At 60.3% G+C, this 22,524-nt stretch overlaps 1 protein-coding gene across 10 annotated transcripts; it reads right to left on the reverse strand.

Moving 5' to 3' along the window:
* Window positions 1-299: 299 nt before the first annotated feature.
* ARHGEF11 (Rho guanine nucleotide exchange factor 11) lies at window positions 300-22,118 on the reverse strand. 10 transcript variants are annotated; one of them, XM_034424991.3, is made up of 42 exons: window positions 21,980-22,118; window positions 21,145-21,728; window positions 14,996-15,087; window positions 14,539-14,637; window positions 14,169-14,218; window positions 13,962-14,019; window positions 13,586-13,767; window positions 13,423-13,494; window positions 13,033-13,152; window positions 12,816-12,870; window positions 12,548-12,624; window positions 12,322-12,459; window positions 11,979-12,053; window positions 11,642-11,743; window positions 11,391-11,489; window positions 11,152-11,194; window positions 10,152-10,248; window positions 9,833-9,955; window positions 9,160-9,180; window positions 8,569-8,704; window positions 8,367-8,466; window positions 8,126-8,155; window positions 7,533-7,659; window positions 7,156-7,335; window positions 6,855-6,902; window positions 6,396-6,583; window positions 6,042-6,188; window positions 5,557-5,636; window positions 5,347-5,472; window positions 5,045-5,162; window positions 4,784-4,962; window positions 4,633-4,708; window positions 4,273-4,440; window positions 4,054-4,141; window positions 3,675-3,782; window positions 3,496-3,590; window positions 3,168-3,344; window positions 2,720-3,025; window positions 2,261-2,350; window positions 1,332-1,600; window positions 1,012-1,210; window positions 300-935 (listed from the first exon to the last, which is right to left on the reverse strand). In XM_034424991.3, the coding sequence occupies exons 2-42, from the start codon at window positions 21,171-21,173 to the stop codon at window positions 877-879; spliced, it is 4,626 nt and encodes a 1,541-aa protein (XP_034280882.1). In that variant the 5' UTR covers window positions 21,174-21,728; window positions 21,980-22,118; the 3' UTR covers window positions 300-876. The 10 variants fall into 10 exon arrangements, with proteins under 10 accessions (XP_034280882.1, XP_087736822.1, XP_034280879.1 ...); XM_087880696.1 differs by having other exon boundaries at window positions 21,975-22,095; XM_034424988.3 differs by lacking the exon at window positions 21,980-22,118 and adding an exon at window positions 17,742-17,774 and having other exon boundaries at window positions 21,145-21,322.
* Between the last annotated feature and the right edge of the window lie 406 nt (window positions 22,119-22,524).

Raw genomic sequence — 22,524 nt, forward strand, 5'->3', positions numbered from 1 at the left:
GCCACTTTTAAACGAAACAGGCCTCTCACATGCAAGAGCTTGGACAATATTTACTTTTTTTTTCTGTTGAAAAATCTTTTAGCACTGAAAGCAGTAAAATAAAAACTCCAGGGGTTGAAAGGGGCCCGTGAGGACCGGGTGGCTGCTGCCTGAGAAGAGCCAGGGGTCGCCTTGGGGGGGGGGTTTCCAACAGCCCAACTGCTTCCACAAGTACGGCCAGGGGGGTCTTCCCAGCCCCAGAAGGGCCAGAGCCTTCAGCAAAGACCCTCGGAAGAAGGAATGGAGACAAAAAGAACAGCCACAGGGAAACAACTATCGTATTTACAAAACCTCAATGCACATACATACATATTTATACCCAATGAGAAGGTCTGGGGGCAGCAGCCCCCCCCCCCGCGAGACTTTCCTCCCCACGGAGAGATATTAAGGGAAACAAAAGTGCAATGATACAGAATATACGCCCGCTGTCCTGTGCAGGGCGTGCGTGTGTCCACACATCTCTCACGCACACCCGAACGTGCAACCACGCCATCCGTTCATCCAGGGAACAAAATGAAGGGCTGAACCCCAAAGGCAGCCAGCGGAGGGCCGGGGGCTCCTTGCGTTGCAGGGGAAAGAGCTGAAAGTCTGCTTCCGCTCGCTCCAGTTGGGGATGTTTCCACAGAACAGTTCATGCAAAGCCAACGCCTGTCCTTTCCCACGAGGCAGAGTCCTGCTTTTCTCTGCTTCCTCCTCAGTTTCGCCGTTTTTCACCCAGGCAGCTCCCGGTCCCGTCCACGGCCTCCTCCCATCTTCAGCACAGGCCGGGAGGGGTGGGAGGGCGAAGGAGGCATCGCCTGGAGGCGCGTTTCCTTCCTTGGCGGAGGCCCTCCTGCCCTACAGGGTCACTTCCTGGGAGCCGTCGTTGGGCAGGGCGAGAGGGAGCCCGTTCACATCTGCAAAGACAATGGCCTCAGTCCCCAGGTGGACAGCGGGCAGGGATGGGGCACCGGGACCCTCTAGCCCTCGTACCAGGCTTAGCAGCCACCGGGGACTGTGGGGAGGAGGGCAGAGAGGGGCGGCTGACTCCGGACCCCTGGGGGGTGCTGGGCGACATCCGGCTCGGCTCTGGCAATGATGCGCTTCCCTGCCCAGGTGTGGCTTCACTGGTGAAGTACCCCTTTGGTGGCGGCTGCCGAAGCAGCAGCTGTTGATATGCCCCTTCCACGTCCTGCAAGGGGAGAAGAAAGCTGCAGGGGGGGGGGCAGATAGGACCCCTCCCTGCCCCCCCATCCCCTCTCTGGCCATGCAACGCCCCATCCACTTTGCCTCCCTCACACATCCCGGCTCACCTTGAGTTTGGTCAGCTTGAGGGTCAATTGCTGTATTGTCTGGAAGATGGCATCCGCCTCCCGCGTGCCCTGCTGGCTGGGTGCAGGGAACTCTGCTGGGCTCAGCCACCTTGCCGGGGTCTCCCTGGTGCTCTCCTGGCAGCCGGGCAAAGGCACCCCTGGAGTCACAGATGGTGCCCAGCTCAAAGCACCCACTGCCTCCCCGACGCTCTCGGCACCTGCTTGGGGTTCCTTAGAGTCAGCCGGCAGGCTTAAGTAGAAAGTGTTTCCTGGAAGGAGGAAGAGGAGGAAGATGGCAACTCAGAGGGTCCTGTTTTGGGGAAGGGGCTCCCGGCCCTGAAAGGCCCCAGCTGGGTTTCAGTTCCTTTGCTTCCCCCTCCAACTGCCCCAGCTGGGCCAAATCCGCTGCAAGTGTAGGCAACGCCAGACTTTTGAACACCCTGAAACTCTCAAGCCCCTGGGGCCCAGCCAGGCCGCTGTTCTACCTGTCGAAGGTGCAAAACGCCCAGGCTGGGAAAGGCACCCCGAGAAGCACCTGGGGAGGAAGGTGCCTGCTGCTGCTGCTGCTTCTGAATTGCGTCCCTGCTTAAAACGCAACTCTCAGTGCTTGAATAGTCTCAATTGTGGTGGTGGGTTTCCCTTTGTGTGTTTGTGTGCACTGCCAAGAGTCACACGGGTGAGGTAGCGGTTGTAAGAATTTAAGCAATAAATAAAATAGCCCAGAGCGCTGAAGGGAAACAAACACTGCAGGGTGCTGCCCCCTTGTCCCCCCCCCCCGCCTCAAAGGCAGCCCCGGCACAGGATCCTCCCTCCCTCGCCCACCCCCAGCCTCAGGGACGAGAGTGGCCCTGATTTCCCCCCCAAGGGCATAGAAGTAAGTCCTTGGCACAATCTGGTGGGTGGGTGGGGCTTCTAGTTTTGGTCTTTACCATCTGCATTAGGGGGGGCTCCAGCCTCAATTCCCGCCTGGCTGTCTTTCGCCATCAAGAGCCGAGCACTTTCACTCCCCTCCACCTCAGCTGTGCAAGAGACACCAGGAAAAGAGAAAGTGTGTGTGGGGGGGGAGAGGGGGAGTTGGGGGAGTGGAGGAGAAACAACAATGGTCACCACTGGGAATCCCAGGAGGCTCCAGCCCGTCACCCACAGGAAAGCAGGAGAGAGGCAAGCAGAGGGAGCGAAAGGCAGGCGAGGAGGAAGCGGAAAAGGAGGGGGGAGGTGGCTCTTTCAAGGGGCTCTGAAGACCAGCTGTAACTAGCTGCAGATCAAGCCAAGGTGCCCAGCCCCTCCCCAAGGGCCACCAAGGGGGGGGGGGTCCCAGGGCCCTGGAGCTGCTACCCCATCACTCCTCTCTGCCGCCCCTTCCTCTCCCCTCCCTTCCGTGCGGTTACCTTTCCGCACCACCAGGTAGCAGCTCGGAGTCTCAGACCGCTCGTCGCCTGCCTGGACTACAGGGCGCCCCACCTCCTCCAGGCCCTCGCCAGGCCCTGGATCGCTTGTGGGGCCCATGTCCGGCTCTGGAAGGACAGGCACAGCAGACGCGTGGGGGCCCTTCGAGGGCTCCTCTTCGCTGGCGGATGCCAAGCCCCAGTGGCGGTTGTGGCCGATCCCCGAAGGGGTGGGGGTCAGGTCATCTTCGGGTTTGGAGTCCTGGCAGGGCAGGAAGCTGTGCAAGAGCAGCCTCCGCAGGGTCTCCACTGCGGGGGGGGGGGGGGGAGGAGAAGAAGGGAAGAGCCATCTTCAGTCCGATCCACACCGACCAAGCCCCCAAGCACAGCGGGAGGCCCCCGGGGGGCACAGCCTGGCCCTGGCGTGCATCCTGGATAAGGGGGCACCTACCGTCCCCCAGGGCGGATTCAGCCATGCTCTCCAAGCAGGGAAACCTCTGAGGGGGGGCTTCTTCCAGAGGGGGCAACAGAGGTGTGGTGGGTGGGTTGCCTTCCTCCTCCTCCTCCTCCTCGTCCGGGTGCCCAGCCTCCAGCCGCTCGGCTGCGAAGGCTTCGGTCGGAGTGTGATCTGTGAAGGAGGAGCGGGTAGCCTGAGAAGCAGCTTGAGGGGAGGAGGAAGAGCTGCCCCCTCCTCCCATCCAGTGGGGAAGAACTGGCCAAACAGGGGCAGGAAGAGAGCAGATGCCCCTGCAAATGCCCCTCCGGCAGCCACTGCCTACCTGACAGCCCTTCCTCCTCTTCCTCTGCGTCACAGCCGGGGGGGCTGCTCCCTTGGCCCAGCCTGGGGCCGATCTCGGCATCCGGGAAGATGAAGCTGCGGAGAAAGACGAGAGGTCCAATGTGGGAAGAGAGGCCCGGCCCTCCCCTTCCTGCCCCCTCCTGTGGGACCCTCGCCCACCTGGATGGGGCCGGCTGGTGGGGACACAGCTCCTGGGTGTGGGGCTGGGGGGGCAGCGTGGCCTTCTGCGTGGCACTCCTGACCGCCTCTTCTAGGAGCTCCATCCACCTGCCAGGAAAGAGCAGGAGACTTTTCTCAAGAGCTCCTTGAAATGGGGGAGGGGGGAGGGAGAATGGGGGAGGCGGCAGCTTTAGTTCTTCTGCCTGAGCAGGCCTTGTAACCCCGGGGTCCCTCAGCCAGCCATAGTTTGTTCAGACTGAATTTGGGGGCTCCCTCCCCCCCCAAAAAGACCCACCCAACAACAGCCTGCTCTTCCTCTTGCCCCCCGCCCTCCCCGTGGGGCCGCCCCAGTGCCCCCCCTGTCCCCCCTTTCCCCTACGTGTTCTTCTCTAGGGAGGTTGAGGCGACCAGCTCGTAGATCTGGGGGCCCAGTTCGGAGGTGCAGATGATGAAGAGGGCGCGCTTGTCTGCAGAGGGAAGCAGAGGCCGGCGGGGGCCGTGCTCAGCACCTCCACCTTCCGCCCAAGACACACGACACCCCAGCCTCAGAAGCCCCCGCCAAGCTCTTGAGCCCCGCTGGGGAGGGGGCCGGGCTCACCGGTGGCCACGGAGCGGATGAGGACGGAGCCAAGCCTGAGGACGGGGCTGAAGGTCTGCTTGGGGTCCGAGGAGCCCAGCACCGTCCGGCTGTGGCACTTCAGCACCAGCCTCTCGTCCTGCCGCTGGAGCAGCACCAGCAGGTCCCCCAAGAGCAGCACCTGCAAGTCTGGGGGGGAGGGGGGGGACGACGGATGGGCAGCCTTCTCAGCATGCCTGCCCCACTCCAGCAAAGGGACCCCCGTCCTCTTCCTTTCCCAAGGAAAAGCGGCAGGCGGGTTTTTTTTTTTCAAAAGCCAGCCAGACCCTTCCTCCCCCCCAAAGAGACCCCTCCCCTTCGGCCCCTTCAGCCCCTACAGACCCACGGTCTTGTCCTTGCTGATGCGCCAGAGCAGGGGCCCTTCGTGGATCATCCGGCGGCCTCGCAGGTCCAGGTTCTGGGCAGGGCAGGCAGGAAGCGGTCAGCTGGGGCCACACAGGGACCCCCCTCCCTCCACAGGTGCTAGGCTTACTTTGAACTCCGCTGCGATGGGATTGCTGGTCCGCTCCAGCGAGGTGGCGTCCAAGCGCTTCTGATAGGACTCCAGGCGCTGCTGGTTCTCCGCCTGCTTGACCGCCTCGTTCACGTACCGGAGGGCCTCCCGGCACTGGTCCCGGGCCCGGCAGAGTTTTCGGTGGTCCGCAGTCTGTGCTGTGGGAGAGGAGGCAGAGGGGAGGGGTCAGCGGAGGGGAGGGGAAGGGGGCTGCAGTCTTGCGGGGGAGCGGACGCCCACCTGAGGAGTGCTTGATGAGGCTGTCCAGCAGCAGCGGGTACTTGGTCAGGCGCTGCATCTCGGAGATGATGAGGTCCTTCAGCTGCAGCCGGCGGCACTGCGGGTGGCTCTCGGCATCCTGGGGAGCAGCACAAAGCGGGATGGGTGGGTGCCCCCCCCCCCCGCCCGCATGAGTCCCAGGCAACCAGGCGATACGAGGGGGGGCACTTCACACGTGCTCTTCCAGCCGCCTCCATCGATTTCTCCCTTGAGCTCAACAACCACCCCCCCCGGCTCTTCCCCGCCCCCTGAGGGTCCCCCACCTGCATGAAGAGCTGAAAGCGCGTCTCCTTCCGCTTCTTGGTTCTGATCAGCTCCAGCGCCATGGACTGGCAGGCACAGAACTCCGCAGCCACTTGCTGGAATTCCTCAAGCGCAGCCCCATCGAACTAGGGAGGAGGAGGAGATGGGGGTCGCCCTGGGAGCAAGGTCCACTCCCACCCAGGCCCCAAGGGCCCCCCTCAGTGGCTCACCCGTGAAAGCATCAGGTCTCCGACCTCCTTCACCACCGGCCCCTCTTCTCGCAGCTTCTTCATGGATTCCGACAGGGAGTCTGGGGAGGAAGAGAAGGTGGGGCGGACTAAGAGGAGCCAAGCCCCTCCCCCCCCGAGGAAAGGCACCCCCACACAAACACACCTCTCTCCCCCACCTCAGCCCCACTCAGTGTTAACGCTGCTCTTTAATCCCCTTCTACTGAATTCGCCCCGGAGGAGAGCCCGGCAACACCCCAGGCCCAGCCCATTGTGAGCCCATCCCGTCATTTCGGTGCCCAAAGAGACCCAAAGTGGCATCCACCCCTTCTGGGACAGCAGGCGGCAGTCCACCCTGCCAGTCCAGAGAAAACCACCTCCAAACTTTCCCCGTGACTTTCTGTCTGCTCTGTTCGTTCCTCGTGTCCCCTGACAGCTGCATCCAGCGGGACCCCCGGAACCCAAGGGAGGGGGGGGGGCAGCCTTACTGTGGATCTCGATCAGCTCCGGAAGGTTGGGGAAGAGCAGAGCCAGCTCCTCCCGGGACAGATGCCCCTCCCTCCTCAAGCGCTGGTAGAAAACGAGGTCGAGCACTCGCAGCGTCCGCAGGTGGGAGGCCTCGGTCACAAAGAGCTCTGGGGGGGGGAAGCGATGTGGACCAGGTCAGATCTAGCTGGGCCCCAAGGGCCCTTTGGAAACTCAGCCAGCTCAGGGAGCGACTCAGGGCCCAGCTGACTTCTGTTCCTCCACCCAAGGGACAGGCCATCCCCAGGGTTTCTCTGAGGACACCCCCACCCCCCCAGGGACCTAGCTGCCCCCTCCCCCAGTTCCTCCTCCCTCACCATTGATGACCTCCTGGCGATCGATCTCCCGCTGAGGCAGCTGGGCAGCCACTTCCCGTCCCACCGTGTGCTGCCAGTTTTGGGAGTCCAGCTCCATTTCAAGGTCCGAGAACTGTCCGAGCTCGTCCTCCAGCAAGTGGGGCAGGAAGGCCTCTGAGCTGAAGCCCAGGCTGGGCGACTCGATGCTCCTGCCAGGACAGGAAGGGGTCAGACTGGGCCCCAAGAGGAAGAGGGCAGGTGCCCCAGACCCCAGACAGCAAATCTCTATCCACTCAGTCTAGGAGGAGAGGGGAAAAGGGAGGAAACCAAGCAAGGATCCCCCCACCCCCATGGAAAAAGGAGGATGGGGACTGGGCTGCCTGGGGTAGGGGTGTCTATCTACAGCTGCCGGATTTAAAAGTGAACCCCTGATCCCAGATGGGGAAATCTCTCCCGGCCCCTGGTCTTCTTCCCACTCACCTGCGCCCCATTTTGGGAGTGTATGGTGGGGTGGGGTTTTCCAGGGACCTGGAGACCGGGAGACATCACAGAATCAGCCCAGGTCAAGCATCCCTCCCACCCCCAACTCCGTCACCCCCTTCCTTCCCTTGTGCTCAGCAGGAAACACTCCTCCCTCCCCCATTCCCTTCGCCAATAGCCCCCACGCTCTGCCCTCCCTTCAGAGGGGCAACACCCGGCTGGCCTCCCCTGGGCTTGGACACTGGGAAGATGCCACGGGCATGCCACGAAGCCACTCCTCTGCAAAGAGGCGCCACGTTACCGGGTGGAGAGGCTGGAGGCAGAGGACGATGCCGACTGGTGGAGCCGAGCAGCTTCCGCGGCAGCATCCATGTCGACATCGCTGCGGGAACGGGGGACGTTCTCGGCCTTGCGCAGCCGTCTCAGCTCCTCCCGCCCCTTCAGGCTCTCCGACCGGCCCAACCGGACCTCAGCCCTGGAACTGGAGGAAAGGGGGGGAGGCTGAGGATTTGGCATCACCAGGCACCCACCCCACCCCGCTCCCCACCCACAACGCCACCGTTTCCCAGACCGGCAAATGGGCAAAGCAGCCAGGGAGACCCGGAGCTGGTGGTCATGAGAGAAAGAGGCTGGCCCAAAGGAGGAAGGACCATGGCCAAAGCTGGCCCAGCCCCTCACCTGTCCAAGTCCAGGAGGTCTTCGGGGAAGCTGCCCGTGGAAAGGCGCTGCAGGCCGGCCTCCTGGCCGTCGTGGTTCTGGCTGTTCTCAAAATGCTGGATGATGGTCCTCACGTTGCCGGGCTTAACTGTCAAAGAGGAAGCGATGAAGAATCCCCGCCACTGAGCCTGGCCCTCCAAAGAGCCTGGACTGGGAGGGGGCCGAGGAGCTGCTGCAGACCCCGGCAAAGGCTCCCCGAGTCCTGGGCTCTGCCCACTTCTCGGGAGGTGGATAGAGGGAGAAGCCCCGCCCTGGCCTTTCCTCTTCCCCCAGACCCGGCTGCCCGAGGGCCCCCAAGTGCCCTCGCGGCGAGGCAGCCAATGGCCTCCCTGGATTCCCACATCCGCAGCCATTGTAGAAGCCCAAATGGGGAAGGCGGAGGGAATGCCCGTTCCTGTCCAGAGGGAGGGGGGCCTGAATACAGGTCCTGGGAGCTATGATCGCCACCTTTGCGGGGGTGGGTGGGTGGGATCACACCCTCCCTGGTTGTGAAAGCAGCAGGAGGAAGGGGAGGGGGGCCAGCTGGGGGGGGAGAGGGGAGGGGTCGTGTTTACCTTCAACGGGGGACAGGGGGACATGAAATGCTGGAAAGGAAAACAGAAATGGGATGTCAAAACCAGGCTGATGGGGCTGATGGGAGGGGCCAAATGAAGAAGAGGGGGGAGGAGGCGGCAGCAGGATCCGCCCAGCCAGCCTGGGGGTCTGGGGTGGGGGGTGGGGTCTGGTAAGTGGGGAGGGGAGCCATTTGCAGGAAGCAGGAAGGCCCCAACCCGCCCCCTCCCCCGGGGGACTCACTGCTCTGAGAGGAGCTCTTGGGCTTGGCGATGTACTTCAGGATGGGGTTCCGCTTCTTGTCCTCCACTGTGGCCTCCTTCTCCTTCTTGCCGCTGCTGCTCTGTGGCCCCAAAAAAGGGACGAGGCGGGTCAGGGTGCCCCCAAGCCAAGGTTGGTTGGGGGAGGAGTACAGGGTCCCGCCCTTTCCGACTTCACCACCCACCTTCTTGGTCTTGGGGAAGAAAGGCAGCCACTTGTCTTTCTCCTGGGACTTCTCCACAACGCTGGCCGGGCGAGCCTCCCGAGGGCAGATCCCCATGTGGGTCATGTAGGTCTTCAGGGCAAAGCTCATGGGGGAACTGCAAGGAGACGGGAGGGGGCAGTCTGGCTGGAGCTCCCCCCCTCAGCACAGCCCTCTGAAACCTTTCCCTCCTCCCAGCTCCTGTGTCTCCGGTGGGAGCAACGTCTGTGTCCTCATGGAGCTCCCCGTGGTCCTGAAGAGGCCCTGGCCCAGGTTGGCTCTCGTTCAAGCCCTTCCAAGGAATGCCAAATGCGTTCCGGGAGGGAGCCCAGGATATTCACCAGAATAGAGACCAGATCCTTTTTTGAATAGGTCCCAAATAGTTACTGCAAGCTAGCAAGCTAATAATTTACCAGGGATAATCTTAATAAACTTTTCAGCAATCAATTACTTATCTTAAAGTTTTTAAGATGCTTTCCTGAAACTTACACGATATGAAGAACTGAACAGAAATTATACACTTAAAAAGAGGCCAGGATCACAAGAGGTCCTGAGTTCGGAGGAGACACTCACCTCCGATCTTCATATTTGGATCTAAAGTAGGAAAGAAACATTACGTCAGACCCCCCTTAAGCTGGTCTGGCATCCCGTTTTTTCCTTGCCCATTAAGTCTAGGACTGTGATGGCGAAGCTACGGCACGAGTGCCAGAAGTGGGCATGCGTGCCATCCCCAGCGGCCCTTCAGGTTTCCGGGGCGCGCATGCGTGCTGGCCAGCTGGTCTGTGTGTGTGCCGGAGCCCCAGAAACCCAAAGGCCAGCGCACCGGCCAGCTGCTCTCCAAGGTTCTGGGGCTCCGGCGCGCGTGAAAATCAGCTGGCTGGCACCGGAGACCAGAAGACCAGGCGGCCTTTGGGTTTCTAGGGCTCTGGCACGCGCACACACAGGCGTGTCGGTTTGGGTACTCAGTGCCGAAAAGGTTCGCCATCACTGGTCCAGGACAATGTTCCTCAAATTTGGCAGCTTTAAGATGTGAGAACTTGAATTCCTCAGACGGCATGAATTCTGGATGTTGAAGTTGCTGCGTTTGCCAAACGTTGCTCTAGATGACGAGTTCTGGGCTGAGCCCATCTGGCATCTGAGCGTGGCATTTCCAGAGGCAGTTCGAGGCAAACACTCTTCCAGAGAGGCCGACCCCAATCTCGGCCCCAACGGACCCTTCCCTCTCTTGCCTGCCCGTGGCACTCACAGGATATCTACCAGCTGCGCCATCTGCTTCTCGGCCACTTGGCGTTCCTTCTGGAGCTCCCCGTCCAACTCCAGCAGGTCATTCTCCCCATAGAGGCTCCCCAGACCCATCGTACGCTTTGTCCTGCAAGGGCAGAGAAGAGAGGGCCCACACAAAGGTTCTCCCTCCCTCTCGGAGACCAACCGAACATCACTAGGTGTCCTGAGCAAACTCCCATTTGCAGGGCCATCCAATCTGCTTTTCCCCGGGTTCGGCCTCGGCCCCCTTGGATGGGCCCACTGATTATTTCAGACCTGCCACAAGGGTGGTTGGTGCTGACCTGTAATCTTGGATCTGCTCCTGGATCTCAGGCATGACGGCCTCCTGAACCTCCAAGAAAGCACTTTGGGCATCCTCTCCATTCCGCAGGCGAGCGTCTGGAGGGCACAAGGAAGCAGAAGGTGGGTGGGCTGCTGAGGAAAAGCCCGAGGGGGCACAGAGGCAGCTCTGACCTCAGAGCAGAGCACCGAAGCTACCTTCTCCTGCCCTTTACTCAGCCACCCTTCAGCCCCCCAGAATCCCTGCCGAGGGACACCTTAGCCAGCCGGGGCTCCGTGCAGACTGTTCTGCCCCAGCTACGGACCCCAAAGAACGCAGCACACACAAAGTCCGTACAAACCTTAGTTGACTAATTAAGGACTACTAATGAGCTTTCTTAGTAGTTGTTCGAACACAAGTACAGTTTAAATTAGTCTTTTCTGAACAAGGGCTGTTAATTTAATTTCATTAACAGCCAACAAGAATCCAAAGAATAATAACTCAATTCTGAGGCACAGTATTTCAGATAACCGTAATCTTACTGTGGTTGGCAGAATGCCCAGAAGCAATTTGCAGGAAAACTGACAAGAGATAAACAAGAGCCGAATCAAACGTTTCTGGAATCAAGATGCGAAGGAATATGAACGAAGTTGTTTCCTGCAAATTGCATCAGTCGTCGTCCTTCCTTAAATAAGCTAGAGTGGCGGCCAATTAGCCCCAAGCCTTACTCTCGAGGAGACTTCCTCCTGAGGAGCCACTCCTGCCTTTTAACAGCTCTGCGCGCCCATGCATCAAGAAGAGGCTCCTCCTCCTCTTCTTCCTCTTCACTTATGGGAGCTTCTGGAGGTTCTGAAGGCCCTGGCTGAATCCCCACTTCTGGCACCACATCTTCTCCAGCCTCCTCATTGTCTGACTCGAGCACCAGCTGCATAGGCTGCTGGCGCAGCACCACACCAGCCTCCTTGCTGTCGGAATCAGCTACTAACTGCACAGGCCGCTGATGGGCCACAACATGGACTCACCAATTTCCGCCAACAGCTGATCGGAGACCTTGACTCTCAGGGGCTGCAGGAGGGGCAGAAAACACAAGGGTAACCACTCATGGGGACTTCTGCGTGTTCCACTGCACCGAGGGTGGCGTCTCCCTTTCCTAAGGCCGCCCCACCCACGCCCCACTGAGGAACCACACATAGGGCAGGTGTGAGCACAGCAGGAGTGCCAAAAGCAGAAGGATGTGGGGAAGGTGACTGGCCACACTCACTGCAGTTTTGTCCAAGAAAATGTGCCAAATGTCCTTGCCCAGCGCCCGGGCCTCCTTGGGGCTCATCTGCTGGTAAACGTCCACGCACAAATAGAGAAGCTGCAAGGAGAGAAGGACGGAAGCATCACAGCAGGTCCAGAAACGAGAGGAAGCTGATAAAGATGCATTAGGTGTGGAGGGGAAGGAAGCGAACTCAAAATGGGGCACTTCTCCAGCCCCAGGGAAGGAAAGGGATCCCCCGGGACGGTTACCAGGGGACTTGGGTCCGCTTGAGAGAAGATATAGCGCAGGAAAACTCCTAGGTGAGCCGGCCGTGTCTTCAGCTTCCCCAAATCTTGGAACAGAGAGTCGTTCTGCGATGGGGGGAAAGAGATGCTCAGCCAAGAGTACACAACCCCCCCCCCACCCGCTAGGCCTCCCTGCACCTCAAGGACCCTCTAGGGAGCGCCCCACTTTCGGAGGCATTTCTCAGCAAAAGCTGCAAAGAACAGCAGATTCCCCCTTGCTGGAGGACTTCAAATGGGGGCTGAAGGGTGTCCTTTTGGGAATGGCGTGAACTGACTTTAAGAGAAAGAGAAAGCACGCTACCTCGTTGTCCAAGTATCCTGGGTCGTAATCCTCTTCTGGGCCAATGATAGAAGTTCGGAGCATGTGATCCAAACACTGCAAAGAAAAAGGGATTAAAATCTACTCGGAAAAGAGACGGAGGTGCGGAGGAGGAGGAGGAGGAGGAGGAGGAGGAGGAGAAGAGCCACAAAACGTCTGCGCCATTGAACACCTCCATGTTCAGACATCAAGCAGAGGCAGGAAGCAGAAGGCACCGTCTGAGGTGGCTCAAGACCAGACTGCAAGAACTGCAAGCGAGGGCTGCTCTCCCCACCCACCCTCGGGGGGGGGGGAGTTTCTGCAGATCAGCCCTGCCTGCCCTCACCTGCTCTGTGGAGGGTGAGAAGGGGGTGTCGGAGCCTTGGCGTCGATGGTGCATGAAGAGCCGCGAGGCGGCAACGGGCGAGGTGTGAGGACTGTCTAGGCCAGGATCGGAAAGGACAGAGTTTCGGTTGAGGGAGATCTGTGCCAAGAGAAATCGGCATTCTCAGGTCAGCAAACACAGGCGCTTTCCCTGGCACCACGGGAAGGAGAAGCCCCTCCGTGCTTACTTCGCTCACGGAAGGAAAGCGCTCCGTGCCCGAGTCCAGGCCGCTGTCGCCATCCTGGGAGTCAACGGAGAGGCCGCCTGCACCGAGACAAAGACAAGCCACAGCTCAAGTGGACACGAGTGGCACACAGAGGAGGGGAAGGGGAACACCTTTAGGGGAACACCCGAAGGGCTCCCCGAGAACCAGCAGGCGGAAGCTCTAAGCCTCCCGAGGGCCCTTCCCACTCGGCCAGTCTACGATTCTCAAAAGGGGCAGCAGCAAAACTCACCGTCCGTCACCCGGGAGCCAAAGGAGCCGGAATCACTGGGCAGCCGGGGGCCATCCTGGGAGGCAGAGGGTGGGAGAGAGCCCCATTGGCGCTTCCATAGCCAGGCCCAAGGACTACCCCTCTTTCTTCCAAGTCCCTGCAGGCCTTCAGGGAGCCAGCCCAGTCAAGGAGCGCCCCCCCCTTCTCGGCCAGCTGCTCTGCCCCCTTCCCTGCTCACCACCAGCTCTCCCATCTCCTGCCGAATCTTGAGCTGCAACTGGCTGACTCTCCGCCGAGCCCCTTCGATCTGCTCCTCAAGCAAAGAAGCGGGATTCTGACTGTAGATCTCGTAACATCGCTGAGGAGAAAGCCGGGGGGGGAGGGGGGGGTGTCATAGGCTTATTTGGGAACAAAATGGGAGGCCTTCCAAAAGGCTCCTTTCCTTGGGAAACCACAGCAAGTCTTTCAGCAGCCTTACTACTCCCACTTGCTGCTACTCGGTCAGCAAAACCAAATGGACGGGGGGTGGGGGACAGGCAGAAGGACCCAGACTCTGCCCCTGCAGTGAACCCAACCCAAGCTTCTTCGGAAGAGCCTGGCACAGACCCACTGGCGTTTCGACCCACACCTGCAATTCGGCCTCTTCCTGCTGCAGCATCTTTCTGAGGATCTGCGTCGCATGTTTCTGGACTTCTGGGTCCTGAAGTTGGCAAGGCCAGAGAGAGTTGAGTGCCGGTCTCCAGTTCTGCCCCCACAGAACCGACTCGGCCCCCTCTGCACCTCGGTGGTACCTGGGGTGGCTTTGGCCCAGCGGTGACCCGGTGGGGAGGCGGTGGCAATGGTGGTGGCGGTGGCGGGGGCCAGGTGCATGTGATTTGCGGGGTGCCTGCCTGTTGCCAGTCGTGCTGCGATCCCAGGAAGCCCAGAGACGAAGGAGGGGAACCCAACAGGGTGAGAGCAACGTAAGCACCAGCTTGGGGAGCAGAGGGCGGGAAGAGAGAAGCAGAGAGAGGACAGGGAGACCTTCAGCCGCTTCAAACGTGGACGGTTCTTGGGGGACGGAGGATGCCTCCGGGGACCCATCTCCATCTCTGTGCCAAGCAGCCGCTGCAGCTCCAGGTTCCCCAGACCGCTGAAGGCCAGCCCTCCCGAGCCCTGCCCACTCACATCGGATGAGCTTCACCACTTCCAGGTGGGAGGTGTTGGTGACCACGGTACCATTCACCTGCCGGGGAAAGCGAGAAGAAGGTCAGGCTCAGAGAAGCCACCGGGGAGGTGGGGGGGTGAGATTGCAAGTTGGCCCACATTTATTTATAAAGAGACGGGGGCAGCAGAAGCCCAACAGTTGGGGCAGCCCTTGGAGACACCGCTCACCTTGACAATCCGATCGCCTTCCTGTACCCCGGCCTTCATCGCGGCTCCGCCTGGGGAGGCAACCACAGAGAGAGAAACCCATGGGGGGGGGAGGGTTGAGGTGGGGAGGGGATAGAAGGCACAAGAGAAAGGAGATGGGGAGTCCTGCGTAGGAAAGCCGGGGGTGGGAGGGAGAAGGCTGCTCAGGGGGGCCTTTAAGAGGCATTGGGAGCAGCCCCCATAACCTGCCCAGTTAAGAGGTGTGGAGCTGCCAGCTGCCTTCCGAGCCCAGCTCTGCCCAACCCCTCCCTGTCCTCCCACCCGTTCACGGTGACAGCTCAGTCGGGGCAGTGGGGCAGCAGGAGCCCACCCACCCACGGCCTCTCCTCACCTGGCCGGACGGATTGCACCAGCACAATGCGGTCCCCGCTGACGGTGAAGCCGAAACCATGTTCGTCTTTCTGGATGATGACGCAGCGCTGGACCAGCCCTGCCAAGGCAAGCCAGGCCCCTTTGGTCCGGACCCCTTTTCTCCCGGGAGGGACCCTCCCGACATCGGTGCTGCATCCGTAGTGAAAGGCCTCCACTCTAGCACGCACTCTCCCCCCTCCTCCTCCCCCCCATTTCCCCCCAGGAAAGACCCAGGGCTAAGCAAGGAAGCCTCCCTGGCAGGGCTGGGCGTGGACCGGGTCTTGCTGGAGCAGGGAACAAGGTGTCAGCCTCCCCAATGACACATGCTGCAGACTCCCACCCCCACTGCTCCCCCTGCCAGCTCAGCCCCCGGTGCAAACTCTGCTTTCTCAGCGCCCCCCCCCCGCCCCCCCACCCAAAAGGAGCAAAGGAGGCACCTGTGGTCTCGCCAGAGTCGGAGGGCTGGCGATGGTGGCTGGGCGAGCGCCGTTCTGGAGCTGAGTCACCCAAGGAAGACAGGGAGCCCAACCTGGATGGAGAGAGAAAAGGGAAGGCAAGGCTGCAGCCCATCACCCTGGCTGCACTGTGAGGGTCTCCCCTGACACCCCACTTCCTCCCCACAGGGCCCACTGGAGGCCAGGAGGAAACTGGAGCAGCAAATCTGAAGGCCTGGAATCTCAGACTGACCTGTCAGCAGGAATTTCAGGAGGGGGTCCTGGGGTTTGAGCTCTCTGCCCGAGCCTGGGGGCAAAGGTCAAATGGACCTCCTCCTCCTCCTCCAATGGGGAGGAGGGGCAGCTTGATCTTGTCCAAAGTTAGAAGCTCTGGACCTCAAGAAGCCATCTCCTCTTTGACCGGACTTGCAAGGGTGGAGGGGTGCTGGCTGGTTCCCCCCCCCAACCTTCTGTAGCTTTGCCCCCTCCGTCTCCCTCCTGGGCAGAGCAGAACCTAATCCTGGGGAGCCAAGGAAAGCCTGGGAAAAGGCTGCAGCATGCCAGCAGTGGGGCCAAGGAGCCACAGGCGAGACGCTCAGGGGGCAAACCCAGGCCAGCCCAGGCAGAGCCCACTGGGGAAGAGAGGCACTTGGAGGGCCAAGGCAGGCAGGGCGAGGAGCGTCTGATCTTACCAGGCGGCAATGGGGCTGACGGAGGAGGGCACAACACAAAGCGGCAACGTGCAGGAAGACAAACAAGAATGGAGAGTTAATGCCCGCAGCCGAGTGGGCAGGAGCTGTGGGCCCTTGTGCCCTAGGCAGAGTCTCTCCGTGGGGCGCCAACGCCATGGGACTGACCCCCAATCTCACCCTCCTCTTTGTCTTCGTTCCTGTAGGGGTGTCCCAGCTTGGCAACTGTGAGGTCTGTGGCCTAGAGGCTTTCTATCTAAGGCCACCAGTTTTCTTAGGCGTTTAAATCAATGCATTTCAGGCCTCTGACTAGACTTGGCTTCTGCCTGCTGTATTTTTATTAAACGTTATTAAGCCACTTAGACTTGTTCCTACTCCGGCGTGGAGATCCGTGGGAGAACTCTTCTGCAGCCCCTCCCCTCCCGAGGACTTTAAAGTCCATTTTGCAGTCCCCATGTGCCCGGCCCTTCAAAGACCAGCCAAACCCATCCCTTCCACTGGGCATTAAAAGAGGCCGCTGGTCCAATCTACTTTTTAGCTGGGCTTCTACTATAACTCTGGATTTATTTCTATTTCTGCAGCCGCCTGCGTGCCTCCCTCTGTGACCCCTGTGGAGCCAGTAAATCCAATAAAGAAAGCAGACTCCAGATTTGTCCTCCTGACTTCCTTTTATTTCAAAATTTGCCGCCTGAAATTTGCTGAAAGCAAACAAGCCGCCTGACTGGCCTCCTTGGCCAGCTGTTTGCAAAAAGGCAAAGGCCACTTGGAGGACTTCTCCCATTCACCTGAAGGGACTGGGAAAGGCGGTAGGGATCTCCTCTGCAGGCCAAAGTCCTACACTCAGCTCTACCTGACCTCCTGCAGCCCGTTCAGGAGCAACTCAGCTATGAGGGTTGGGGGCCCCCACCAGTGGCCACACCCCACCCCCACCTCCACAACCCATCCTTCAAGCAGCATGTGAGGCTTCGAGCTTCGAGTATCGGAAGCTGCTTCTTGCCTGCAGCTCTGGAGACATTTATTCCCCACCCACTGAGCACCCACCAAGCAATGCCAACTCTTGTAAAATAAAAGGAGCCGAAATGAAAAGACGAGAAAAGGGAAACCCTCGTTTGGCCCGTTCTGGCATCCAGGACTCGACCCCCAGCAGCATGTGGGGCGCAGGCACAGGCGCTTGCTATGAGCATCAGACCCCTGCGCTGACCTGCGCCATGGTGGGGGGTCGCTGCCCGCTAGGGACCCCATAGGTGAAAAGCCACGCCCCAGAGCAGGGATGACGGAGGAGACTTGAGGCTGCCAAGAGCGCAGGAGGTGGACCATCAACCGGACTCCACCAACTCCCCACGGGCGACCTCCCCCTCCCCCAAGCCTCCTTTGCCCTGCCCAGGAAGGCAGCGCCCCCAGATTGCCCTGCCCCTGGGGTTATTTACCCTGGGTGGGTAAAATGAGGACCCCGATTGTTGGGGGCAATATGCTATTTAGTATACTGTCTTTGGAGTAAGCCGCCCAGAGTCTTCGGAGAGTGGGCGGCATAGAAATATGAATAATAAAATAAAATAAATATTCCTATCGATGAATAGATGCCCAACGGCAGGATGGATGGCAAAGCAATGAAAAAAGGGCAACAAGGAGATGCCATATTCTTAGCCGCTCCAGAAATAATGGACCCACAGCTACTGATCTGAGCAACTGACCCACGTGGGGCTAGCTGGCTGAGACCAACCAGGGTCCAGAGCGCCCTCGCACCAGCCTTGACACCGGTGGTCTCTCCAAGCCCCCCAGAGATCTGTTGGTGGCCGTTTGGTGCCCCCGCCTCAGTTCTCTGCAAGGGCTCTGGAATTGTATTCAGTTATGCCAATGACCTGGGGAAGGGGAGACTGGCATCTGCTTCCAGGGCTGGCCAAGGGGGCTGGAAACAGACAGCAGCCAAAGGGGAGGAGCAGAACGGCTGACCCACATGCTTGCAGCCGAGTCGTCTTTTGGGAGACGCAACAAGGAGAAGTGACTGTTTGGGGCAGCCCCCCTTCGGCTCAGGAACCCCAGCAACAAGGGGGGTGTCTTACCTGGGCAAGCGAGGGTGCCTTTTACTGGCGCGTCTGGCGTAAAGAGGAGAAAAACAGAAAGAGAAGGGGGACAGCGGCCGAGGCAGCATGGAAGGAGAAAGAGAAGAGGAGACAGGCGGGCGTGAAAAACAGGGGCACAGGGCAGCCCTGGGCTGAGAGACTCTCTTGCCCAAATCGCTTTTCTTTGACGGACGGAGCTGCCTTCCACAGAACCCACGGACACCCCCACCCACCCCCATTTCCCTCCATCTGCAAACAGGACCAGCGAGGCCAAAGGGTTTCTGCGCTCGTACAGAATGCTTCCTGCTCTCGGCTCCTTAAAAAACAAACCCAGAGCACGCAGACCCCCGTTGGGCCGCCCACTGCCAGCCTTGCCACTCTCCTGCTCGAAACCCAAGCCGAACTAAAAATAGCCCTTGGCCACTGCACAGCGAAGCGTTTCTGGGGACAAAAAACAGACCTTCGCTCAAATGAAGGGAAGACCCAGTAGATCCCCGGGTTGCTCACCAGGCCCGATTCATGGCTAGTGCCAGAGGCAGCTCCAGGGGGACCCCAAAGAATGGCAGCCCCAACCACCCGGGCACCCCAGACATGAGCCAAAGCCCCAGGTGCACCGTCCCGCTTCCCTTAGCCCACCAAGTCTAACGAGAGGAAAGCAAGCCGGAAACAGAAACAGGGTGGGAGGCGGCTTTAAATACCTTCAGTTCATGAGGACTAGAAGCATTTCTGCCTCCAGATAAAAAGAAGCAGAACTGGGAGGAGGGGCCATGCTGAATCCCCCCGAGAAAGTTTTTTTTTTTTTTAAAAAGAAAATTCAACTGGCACATGCTACAAAGAAGCTGCTTCTTAAACGCCCAGCAATTCAGACCCCACTTCTGAGGAGCAAAGAGGACTCTGAATTTTCCTGATCTTGCATAGCCATAAAATAAAACACCCCGGGAGTCTTCTAAGCCTTCTGCTCCCACCCCTCCAGGGGCAGAAAACCACCAAGAGCCAATGGATGCAAAGAGGGGCCCGACTTCCAAGAGTGGGGACATCTTCCAATCTGACCCCTGTACAGCGAAGGGGGTTCGTGCAGAAAGGGGAGGGAGACCCTCAAAGCAGCCTCTCCCCCCTTGCACACGATCCCCTCACAAGAGGGGCAACTGCAAAGCAGCAACACTGCCCCGTCCACAGACAGTGGGGGGGGGGGGGCGGGTAGTGCAGCTCAGCCCCAGCGCTCCGCTGCAGCAAGCAGATTTCTGCAAAGACGGAAAGTCGGCCAACAACCACAATTACAGGTAGAGAGGGGTAATTACATCTCCCTCCATGGGATCAGCATCCTTTCCCCCCCCCTCCCCATCCCACTAGTGTTGTGTCTTGGAAGGGGGGGGTTGCATTTTCAGAAATCCTGTCTCTGTCCAATGGGAAAGTGACACTCAGCAGTCTCAAGCAATGGGGGTGTTCAGAACTAGCCTGGGGGAGACCTCCAGCACACTCCTGGGACACGCACACACACACACTGGGCTTGCAGCATGGTGCAGGGGCCGATGGCAAGGCGGGGGTGTTGCACAAGCAGGAAGTGTCCTGCCTCTTCCATCTTCCATCCTGGAGGTGTTATGTCTTTGGGGCTATGAACAGATTTAAACACACACACGTCTGTGGGAGGGTGCAGGGTCCTAGGAGGAACTGAAGGACTTTCTCAGGTCATCCCTGGTGTCAACACACCTTGGGAATCACACAGGCACACAGAGCCACCATGATGGCTTCCTTAGCATTGGCCTGTAGGATCCCTCACCGCTGGCTGAGCTCACACATCCTGCCAAGCGAAACAAGCACTAACCACACGATGGCCTCATTCGGGGGAGAGCCAGTCTGGAAACTCGATCCCCAGGACGTGTCCTCAATGCCTCCCCACCAACAGCTGCCTGGGAATTGTGGGGGCTGAAGTCCGGCACATCTGGAAGGAGGCTGGCTCGGGGAAGGAGAACTCGGGCAGGGTGAGTCCCAAGCTCCTGCAGACACGACAACATGGAAGGCCGCAGGGAAGGCCGTTCAGGTTCTTGGCCCCTGGGGGGGAGCTGATCCCAGAGGATGAGAGTCCTCCCATCCAGAAGGGATTTCCTGGGCTGCAAACACCCTCCGGCCTCTCCAATTTCTGGAATTGTGGCTCTTTTGTCACAAAAGCTGTTTCAGCCGACCTTCCACCAGTTGAAGAACAAAATGACAAAAACTCCAGATTTCCAAGACGTACATGCTGGAGGCTCCAAACTTTGCCCTCCTGGTGACATGCCACATTTAGGGGCCGATTCTGGGTCTGCTTCCCCCCCCACCCCAAATGTCAGTCCTGGAGACTTGTAGGGGCCTCTCTGCCAAGTCTGCAGCTCAGCTCAGCAGCCACGTTTTTCCAGCTATTGAACGTTGTGTGAACTGAACGAGAGAGGAATGCCAACTCCAGAGGCAGCAGCTTGCTAGCCATGGTTGATTTTGCAAAAGCTAAGCAGAGTCGGAAAGCCAGGAAGCTCTCGGATGAGAGACCACCACGAGATCAAAATTCTGCAGAAGCTTTACTTGCTGCCACAATTTACGAGGATGGTGCTTTTTAACATAACAAAACATGGGACTCCCTTTTGACACAGACTAGAAGGGTGGAGGACCAATATTGAAATAAAAATTAATAAATTTATGGCCTCCCAGAGGATTCAGCATGTTGCAGTGCTCACTGACGGCAAGTCTGTTTTTTTTTAAATTACTCACAACCGGCCACACAGCATTTTGCCTGAAAACCTTCCTGCCCACTCAGCTGCGGAGAAGGGATCACCACGTTAGGTTAGATGTGGGGCAACGTCACTTCAGGAGGGCCAGGCTACAGGCTTGGCACTGTTGGAGGAAGGCAAAGCCAGGGAGCCACGCAATGGCTACAGGCCACGCAGGGACTCCCCCCCTCTGAAGGACCGAGTCCCACCTCCTGCTAAGCAGCCTCTTCTTCACAGGGCTGTGCTGAGCAAGCCACTATTTTATGTTTACGTGAGATGCTGAGCCACAAACCTCAAGGTTAAAGCAGCTCCTCCCACCGGGTCAGAGCCAAGGAGGTCAGCGTTGGTCCTGTACCTCTGCCCGCAGGGAGCTCCCCCACATCCGCAGTCCACCCTGGAATATTTCTGCACCCAGCAGGCCCTGGGCACCAGCTACACTTGTTTGTTGGCCCTGACTGTGGGCCACCAGGACACAGCCTGAGCCACCCATGGGGGGGGGGGGGCATCCTAGCACCCGAGAACCAAAGGGGCGGGGGGAGACAGATGCCAAGGCAGAGACCAAGGCACGGGGGCCACCTTTCTGCCCATCCACGTCCAGTCCAGGGAGAAGACAGGAGGAAGCCCAGCTGAAGCCCCCCAGCCCCCCACCACCACAGCGCCCGGCATACCTGTCCAGGGCAGGGGGGCGCATGTTCATGGTTTGCAGTCAAGTCCAGCACCCCGAGGCGGAGGCCCTGCTTCTTCGGCTGGCGAGGAGGAGGAGGAAGAGGAGGAGGAAGGTGCGTTGCAGGCACCAGCTGCAGAAGGAGTCACTTCCCCATCCCGGGTGGGGGGCATCCAGGCAGCCCCCCCCCCACCGTCGCGGTGCCCAGGCCGCCTTTGCTTCCTTTGCTTCCTTTTGCAGGAGGGTCCTCGGCAGATCTGACGCCTACATTGAACGGGCTGGAGGGGGCCCTTCTTTTCCCCCCCCCCGGCTCAGAAAGGCTGCCGGGGGGGCCAGCAGATCCCCGTCAGGATCTTAAAGGCCGAGCAGATCAAAACAGCGGATGATCCACTTTTACCAGCCGGGCATCTGTCGGCCGAGGCAGGAAGGCAGGCAGGCGGGCGGGCGGAGGGGCGAAGGGGCGCGAAGCCAGCCAGGAAAACCGCTCCGGGGCTTCCCGTCTTCCGCTCGGCCGCCCAGGAGGAGAAAGTCCGGGCGGGGATCCGCCTCCGCTGCCCGGCGCTGCTCGGGGGGCTCCGGGGGCTCCTCCTGCGGGGGGAGGGGAGACGGGGGTCAGCGCGGCCTGCAGCGGGGGGGCGATGGGGGCCGGGGGAGGGGGGAGGGGCGTCGCCTCCCGGGAAGACCCCCCCCGCTTCCCCTCCCCCTCCCCCTTGCAGAGGGTCCCGGGTGGGTCGCTGCATCCGCCCCCCGCCCGCCCTGGGGGGCTGCACGGCTCCGGCGAGGCCTGCTGCGGCGCAAAGCCCCGGGCTCGCCCAGCCCGCCGCCCCGCCTTGCCTTGCCTGCCAACGCCGCCGCCGGCCCTGCGGAAGGGGCAGCGGGAGCCGCGCGTCTCTGCCCGGCCGACCGCCGCCGCCTCCCTCCCTCCGCCCGGCCGCTCCTTCGCTCGGCGGCGGCTGCTGCTCCGGTCGCCTTCCTCCTCCTCCTCCTCCTCCTCCGGCTAATCCCCGCCCTCCTTCCTGCGGGAGGCTTCCCTCTGCAGCAGGTGGGAGGGGGCTCCCCCGCCGCCCCCCCTCTCCCGGCGCTGCTGCAGAGGCGGAAGGCGACCCCCCCCCGCATCCCCGGAGCTACGACCGGCGCCCTCCCTGCACTCCCCCCCCCGCGCCCTCGCCTCCTTCCCCGGCTGGCAGTAGCCCCCCCCCCAGCCCCCTTCCCTAGAGGAGCAGTGGCAGTTTCAACCCAGGCGCCCCCTCCCTCCGACCGCCGCCCTGGGCTTTCCTGGTGGTCTCCCATCCCAAGAGGGGCCGCTGTCGTTCTCCCTCACTTTCCTGGGCCGAGGGGGCTGCGACTGAGCTACCCCTGGGGAGTGGGGGGGTGTTGCTCCTTC

The sequence above is a fragment of the Pantherophis guttatus genome, chromosome 18 (genome assembly GCF_059756535.1).
Source record: "Pantherophis guttatus breed Tessera chromosome 18, ASM5975653v1, whole genome shotgun sequence".
Lineage (NCBI taxonomy): Eukaryota > Metazoa > Chordata > Lepidosauria > Squamata > Colubridae > Pantherophis > Pantherophis guttatus.

Bases quoted from the DNA above. Each gene is read 5' to 3' on its own strand.
- ARHGEF11 (XM_034424988.3), bottom strand. From the start codon at position 21,173: ATGAACATGCGCCCCCCTGCCCTGGACAG. The intron at 11,490-11,641 runs GTAACCGTCCCG...CTCTCCTTGCAG, and splicing joins AAGCGGACCCAAGTCCCCTG to CTTCTCTATTTGTGCGTGGA. The intron at 9,956-10,151 runs GTCAGCACCAAC...CTGCCCTTGCAG, and splicing joins GAGCAGATCCAAGATTACAG to GACAAAGCGTACGATGGGTC.